This window comes from Phaseolus vulgaris, chromosome 7 (assembly GCF_051622355.1).
Source record: "Phaseolus vulgaris cultivar YP4 chromosome 7, ASM5162235v1, whole genome shotgun sequence".
Classification (NCBI taxonomy): Eukaryota; Viridiplantae; Streptophyta; class Magnoliopsida; order Fabales; family Fabaceae; genus Phaseolus; species Phaseolus vulgaris.
In genome coordinates, this window is record NC_143504.1 from 54,386,147 (window position 1) to 54,394,542 (window position 8,396).

At 27.7% G+C, this 8,396-nt stretch overlaps 1 protein-coding gene across 1 annotated transcript; it reads right to left on the minus strand.

The window, feature by feature from the left end:
• Positions 1–456: 456 nt before the first annotated feature.
• On the minus strand, positions 457–1,377 carry LOC137829424 (auxin-induced protein 15A). The gene has a single exon (XM_068636226.2). It carries the CDS (start codon positions 988–990, stop codon positions 625–627), a length of 366 nt encoding a protein of 121 aa, XP_068492327.1. The 5' UTR covers positions 991–1,377; the 3' UTR covers positions 457–624.
• Between the last annotated feature and the right edge of the window lie 7,019 nt (positions 1,378–8,396).

Genomic DNA, 8,396 nt, shown 5'->3' on the forward strand with positions numbered 1-8,396 from the left:
TTTTCCCTTTTTTCAGCATAAAGACTTTCATTAATTATACTATATCGAACCGTAATTTGGTTGTATGTGCACATCAAAGATCATACATATCATACTGTATTAAAAAAGGAGTGCATCATAATAACGTGGAAAAGTAGTCTTTAGTTGGTAAAGATAAAAATCATCCTTCGAGAAATTAAGGTAAAATTCGGTCACTGCAAAGACATTTTCTGGTACCATTCGAGTTATTTTTTGCTCTGTAAATAGCTTTTCGCTTTGTAACTCATAAAAAAGGCATATCAGAGAGCAACTGAAAAAAGTATATTTAAATTATCTTTTATTTCTACTACTAAAGACATGAAACTATTAAGAACGAAACATTTCTTAATTGCTATTAAGCTTTAGCTACTTAACGTTTCTATTTTTTCCAAGTACGAGGAGAAATCTTAGATAAATACAAATAACTCATGTAGCATATAAGGAAATGATGGGAGAACTTTTGAAATATAACATGGTTGTGGTCGTTGAGAACTAATAGTGAAGGTAAAACAAATGTAGGAAATGAAAAGAGAGTTAAAACTTGTTCTCCTTAAACTGCTACGAGTACAACAATATATATAGAAATAAAATACCTAATGAATGCATTTAGTTGCTGCTGCTCCCTTTGCCATCATAGTCCTGAAGTAAGGGCACTGAGTCCTTGAAGTGGAGCTTCTTGAGGGGCACGTGGGGAGAGGATGTTCCGTCTCGAAGGGCCTGGATAATATCTTGGAAAAGGTACTCATCACAAGGTATATCAAGAGGACCACTCTTGTTGAAGCCATAACCTTCATAGTGCTCTAACAGTTTTTGAAGCAAGGGATGGTTAAGGTAATCAGCCCTTATCACAAATCTTCTCTTTGTTGCTTCTTCTCCCACCATCACCGCCAAGTGCCCACGTGGCACGTCCCGCGGCGGCGGCTTCTTCCCACTGCCACCACAGGCACTCTTGAGCCACATGCAAGAAGCCATGCTTAGTTTGTTAATGTTGTGGTTTGATGAGGTTTTTGCTTATGGTTGTGGTTCTGGACTATGTAATGTTTATGTTACTATATTCTATATATATTAGTGTGATGCGTTGTCTTAGAGTCTTACTTTCCATCTTCTCGACAGAGTGAGACACACTGTGTGCTTTGGAAACGATTGAACCAAACTCTGAAGTGTGTTGACAAAGGTTTGGTATGGCAGTTTGGTGTTGTCCCATTTCCGCATTACCGTTTTTTGTTTTTCTATTACTTATTTATTTATTGTGATGCCTCTAACGTGTTATGGATGAAAAAGAGCAGGGTTTGGTTGCCTTTAATGGTGTCTGTGTGCAAATGTGCACGCTTAGTGCTATTAGCAGATTTCCTTTCCTCACCTAAACAAGCCCAAAATGGAATTCAAAAGGGTGAATTCAGCCAAATCAAAGAAAATACTCTTCATTACTTATTTCGATTCTTGGAAAATTTTTGCTATTTTTTTATTTGCTAACATTTATTGTGGAGTAAATATGATAAGAAAGATATTTGTCACTTATATTAATAAAATATTGTGTTAATATACTTTTAAATATGATACTAAAGATTAGAAGAAATGGAATTTTGTCATTTACATTAATAAATGATGGACTATCTGGGCCTATCAGAGTTTAATAACACTGGTTTTAGTGTACTGATGGCACTTCATTGGGAGGCAGTTACTTTTGCACACTCTCTGTGAATACATGATTTGGTGTTCTCTATAATTAGTATCATATTTGGTGATACACTTGACATGCCACTGTCTCCTTTGTGATAGACTTCATTTTTTTTTTGTATTTTTATTTTGATAGTTTTAGTTTATTGAGTCACTTAAACCTCATTTTGTAAAAATTTCTTAGTAACCAATTCTCTTGTGTCTGTTTGTTTTTCAGTAACAAATTCTAATCCTTAAATTTTCCAACTATCCTTGATTGATTTCGTGCAACAAGCAACCATTTGTATCTTTTTGTTGTTGGATATAAAGAAGACGTGAAACCCTATTTCGACTGAGAGTAATAAAAGTCACCATCCCATTGAAGTTCATCTATCAACGACAACAATTGCATCTTATTCTTTTGTTTGAGGTATATCTCGTCTCCACGTGTTTGTTGTCGCATGTGAGGTTTTTCAGTGAATCATGCTTGCAAGATTTCGATTTTTCACTTTTGTTTTTGCTTTGGTATTTTAGATTTAAATTACACGTGTTGTTGTTGCTGCTTGTAAATGAGGTGGAGTTTAAAGTTCATGAAAAGTAAATCATGCTTTTAGGATATCAAGTTTGCATTTGTTTAATGCTACTAGTTTTTTTTGTTAGGTTAACACTTTCATCTATTTTTACGCATTTAGGATTAGACTAGTTTTTTAATCATATACAATGCAGAAAGATGTAAGATGTAAGAAATAATATGTTTTACATTATAGTTACAACATATAAATGTGTTTAGTTAATTATTAGTGGTTGATTCTATCTTGAGTTTTACATAGATGTTGTAATTTTGTGGATTGTAATTTTCTTGTTCAATTTTAAGGATTTTTTATATAAAATCCTGTATACGGGTTGAGATACTCCATGTACTATTACATAAAATTGTTTAGAAAACATTTTGCAATAAGTCCTTTTACACTTTGTAGGGATCTTCTAATGGTTTTTTAAATAAGTTCACACAAAAATTTTCATAAATGTTTTGAAGATGACCAAGAGAAAAAAATTATGTAAGAGGAAATAATAGTGAACACATTGTTTTTATAGTAGTTTACTTATGATCTAAGTTATATCGAGTTATCATATGTTAACGGTAACGCGTTTCATTAATTAATTATTATAAATGATCTAGGATATGTGAGACTAAATATGCAAAGTGCAACTACACATTAGAATTTTTGTCATTCCATGTAATACAAGTCTCATATTTCTCTGAAGTGTGTTTATAAACTCTAATGCTCATTCACTTGTTGCTTAGTCGTGTGGGTGCGTAGTGGGCCGTGTTGCATTCTCTTCATGTCTCTCTAATTTGGAGATGGTTGCATGTTGGCTTTGACTTCCCAAGTCAACATTCATTAGACCCAAATTGACCATCTGTGCGTCTATCTTTTTTACACAAAAAAAATTCATAATCCTATACATTTTTTATTCTTAATATTTACATTTTTACAAGAAGATGGAAAACATTTTAAAATTCTTCAAATTTTAATTCTCCCTCAAAAGGTTGGATGGTCCTCCATCAGATACAATGTGTACCCTATCAATCCCTCCAGTATAATTAACAGTCTAGTTGAAAATGGAGAGTGACTTGTGATTGTATTTGACCTAGGAAGTCTTGTACAACAAATCTAGACAATCCAATTCACCACCCTCCCATCCCCAAAGTTCATTAGGAACAATCTCTAAATTCTATACCCTAGTGTATTTCATGTTCTACTACATACTTTTAAACAAATATATTTAATATATGAGTATAACCACTAAATAATAAAATTTATAAAAAATAATATTTAATATTTATTTAATCTATAAATTATAAAATAATTAAATGTAATTATTTTGAAATTTGTGACACAAGGATGATGATGGTAGAAATTTTTTTTATTGGTGATGGTGACACGAGTGATCATGTAAGTGAAAATGACAGTAACTCCTTACAAACAAGCAACGATAACATGACATCTTAGATATGGTGGTGTGACGAAAACACACTCTTAGAGCTAACAATAACATGACAATTTGAAGGTGGTCATCATAATAGAAAAGTGGTAAAGAAAGAAAAACAAAAAAATACTCTAATTATGATAAATTGAAATAAAATAAATAAATAAAACTAAAAAAAAAAAAAACACTAGAAAGAAAAAACATGAAACGACACACCCTACTACTATGACATAGTATCATAATTATAAAACTATAATTGTATCCTCTATTTTACATTATTTTATGAAATCCAATACATTATACACGACATAATATCATGGATAGTAGATAATGATTACATTTTTATAGTAAATCAGTGGCCAATTATAATTATAATAAGATAAATTTGATTATGTACAAACAAAGGTGCCAAACTTTTGGGATACGATACGTATCAAACTTTACAATATTGAAATGGATGTGATTAATACAATGTAACATGGGATAATAATGTATTCATCTCATTTTGCAGCAATTGAATCATAGTTTAATGTGCTAGAATTTGATATAAAAAGCAAAAGATATAAATAGAAAATCACGTGCAGGAAAGTTTGCTAAGTATCAAAAAGGAGTAGAAAAAAGGGCCCCGTTGAGTGGCAACCTTGAGCCATGCATGTTGGGACCAATCACATGTGAATATTTATGAAGTTTCTTCAGTTTTAGGTTAGGGATGAAGATTAGATACATACCAGAAAATGTGCATATTTTTTCCATTTTGATGATGAATAATAAGCACAAGTAAGGAGGGATGAAGAAGAACACTCGGGTACATATGGTACCCCAAGCACTTTCCATATATGTCTTTTCTTTTTCTCCTCCTAATCTTTGTTTGGTTTTGTTGGATATTCTCCAAAAGCAATTATTATGTTCTAAAGATGGACCATCTCATGGAAAATATCATAACCAACACTCGTTTTAATATGGAACCTGTCGAACAACTTTTTATTTTCTCATGTCTTGCTAAATTTTTACAATTTTTTCTTTAGGACTAATTCTAATACTTCCTCCTCATTTATTCAAATTTTACTTAATTTAATCTTTTTAAACTGCATCATTTTAGAAAGGAGGTAGTAATCTATGTAGCACAGACACTAACACAGACATTGATACGACATGGATATGGACACGGATACGAAGATAATATAATCTTTAAATTGTAAGATATGGGGACACAAATCTATATATTATATAATTATGAGTTATATAAATTGACAATAAAGATTTATGTGCCCAAGTATGTTCTAAATTATTTTTTGGAACAGAAAGATGTTTTTCATGACTGATTCAAAATGATTTGTTTCTTATTTTTATAATTATAATAAAAATTTATACAATAAGTTTGAGTTTTTAAAAAATTAATGTATTTTTGCTTTTGAAGATTGTGTTAGAACCGTATTAAAATTGTCAAAAATCCAACAAATACTTTTTGAATTTGACACTTCACGGATATGTGTCATACAAGTGTCACACGTGTCCGATACTCATATCGAACACTGACATGTCATTTAAGAGGAGTGTCCTGAGCTTCATAGATAGTAATTTAGAAATTGTAAATTTAATGTTATATTTTTTTATGTTTTATCTCATAAAACCGAATCACATAAAATTTGCACTCATTTATATTTATATATCATAATTATTTGATAGCAAGTAATTTAATAACATTAATAAATTTTTATTAATTTTTTTAAAATAATTATATTATTAAAAAGTGAATTTTAAATTTAATTTATAAAATAAAAATTACATTCATTTATATATTATAAAATATTTTTAATTCTAGTTATACTGAGATCTAGTGATATTATTTTTATAAAATGACAAATAACATGTTACAGCATTAGTGTCAAAATTGGGATAGCTATAGCTCTCTTATTCACGTGGAATTGGCATTCATTCTTTGTTTTATTAATCTCCTTTAATTTATTAGTCTACCAGAACCCCTTAATGTAACTAGCAACAAATATGACTATATCCTAACTTATTGGTCCACTAAAGCTGAACTTTAGAAATAAGTTATATTATATTATATGATATATAAAATTCATAATAAATGAATATATTTAAATAAAAAAAATATTTTTATTTATAACTTATAGTGTATATTATGATTTTAGGAATAAAAGAGAGTATAAATAGAAAAAATACACTATCAATACATGCATTAATCATCATGAAAATATGGCTTAGTATAAAGTCCATAATATGAATGATATCCTATCACTTGAGTAATATTTTTTAAGAGGACAAAAAAAGTTTGAGTTTTGTCCTCACTTAAATGACAAATTAATCACTTAATCAATACAACTTGTCGTTTGAGTGTAATGTTTAATTAAGAGAAAAAAAATCAAAATTAATTTTTTATTTCTCATATGAACCTTCTTGGTGGTCAGGATTTTGAGTTATAACCTATAGGAAATCTGGTTGTAGACTTGTTAGAATTAAGACAAAAAAAAAATAAAAAAATATGACCAAAATTTGAAAACAACTAAGGACAAGAAAAGAAGAGAAATTGTGCAACTTAGCACCAGTTAGAATTGCTTAAAATTAACATGTCAAACTCTGCGATCAAAGCTTAATTTCATAGGCAAAGAATCATATGATTATGGAAAAGACAGAAAATAATAATATGAAAATTGAAGAGGGTGTCATACTCGCTACATAGATACATATACACTGAAATGAACATTGGTACGACATGGACATGAAATAGAGATATGTATAATCTCAAAAATGTAGGATATGGGAACACATATCTATATTATATAATTATGAATTATATAAATTGATAATAAAGATTTATGTGCACAAGTATGTTTCAGATTTTTTAGTAGGAAGATGTTTCTCATGACTGCTTCAAAAAGATTTATTCCTTATTTTTATAACTATAATTTTTATACAATAAGTTTGAGTTTTTAAAAAATTAATGTATTTTTTTTTAAAATTGTGTAAAATTGTGCTAGAATTGTCAGAAATTCAATAAATATTTTTTAAATTTGATACTTCACGGATATGTGTCCTACAAGTGTCATATGAGTGTCAGTATCCAATACGTGTGTCTAATATAAATATACCATTTAAGAGACATCTGAGCCACACACTTTTAAGGATAAAAGATATATCCCAGAAATTACATGTATAAATGGATAAATTAGAAGATATATCACAAAGATTAGATGTATAAAGGAATAAAATTTCTTTAATAAATCTCAATTATCAACAAAAACTTATATCTTTGTCTTTTTCTATCTTTTATCTTTTATATAATGTTTGGAATAGTTTTTTTTAATTTATTTTATTTTTTATTAATAAAAAACACAAAAACATAAGTCTTTCTTTGACTTGGCCGAGAACTACACATAGCTCATTGACAATTAGGCATATTACAATATAAGTAACTCAATTAACCAATATAATCAAGCAAAATGTAACTGTTTTATAATACCAATAATTAGAAAAGTGTAATTACTCCAAAAAAAATATCAATGTTCAACATACAATTCTAAGGAAAGTTAGGAACATTTTTTAAAAAGACTTGTAAGTATCCCCAAATTATATTTGAAATTCAACCAAATAATTAAAAGATGTTGGGCACCCCCATTCAGCAAAAGTAAGCATCCATTTATGAGTTCAATATCACAAACTACCCAAGGTTGGCAAAACACAATTTTGTCCGAACAATTAAAGTTTATTTCTAAAATAATTAATTAAATAAAGTAGCAGTAATTTAAAAAAAAGTAAGAAAATTTAAAATATTAAAAAATAATAAAAAGAGATAAGATTGGAAAAATAGAAAAATACCTTTCGATAATATAAAAATGTTATTACAAATATTTAAAACTTAAAAAAAATGTTAGTTTCTCTTATTTTAAATTTCAATTTCAATTTTTTTTAAATATATCACCTCCTATATGCCAAAATCTAAGCGAGAAAACTATATAAAATTGATTTATAATATTAGAAATAAGAGATAATAAATTATAGAGAGATATCATTTATAAATATTAAAAAAAAATTATTTGTAACTTTATAAGCTTAATTTAATTAATCTATTAATTTTTATCATCTTTAAACTCTTTTCCCTACCCTCCATAAAAACAGCCTCTTACGTTTAACTACAAAAATATATATATATATATATATATATATATATATATATATATATAAAGACAAAGTATGATGGTATCTACTGTTATATTTTTGTCAATTATTATTATTATAATTAATTATTACATTAAGTTTGGTTTATTATATAGTTTGATCATGAAAATGTATATCTTTTATTTAGACTTATTATGTGACTAACCAATAAACACCAAATTACCAAAATGTTATCCCTTTTTCTTCTATTTGCAAATCTAATGAATACGAAATTATATTAAATTACATTGTTTTCTTTTTTTTAGAGAGATTGCATTATATTATCTCTATATTTAAAAAATATATTTTCCGATAATTATGTATTATATTTTAATTTATTTCAAAGAAAATAAACATCCAAATAATAGTAAAAAATAGTATATGTATGCCTCTCCAAAATATTTAAAAAAAAATTAGGGTCACAAACAATTAATTTTAAGCTCTTTATATTATTATCGAATTTCTGGGTTTAAATAAAATAAAATCCAAACTTTATTGGCTATAAATATTCATTTAAAATCCATATAAATCACAAAATTAGTAGAAATTCA

Coding starts and splice junctions, on each gene's coding strand:
- LOC137829424 (XM_068636226.2), bottom strand. CDS start 990: ATGGCTTCTTGCATGTGGCTCAAGAGTGCCTGTGGTGGCAGTGGGAAG.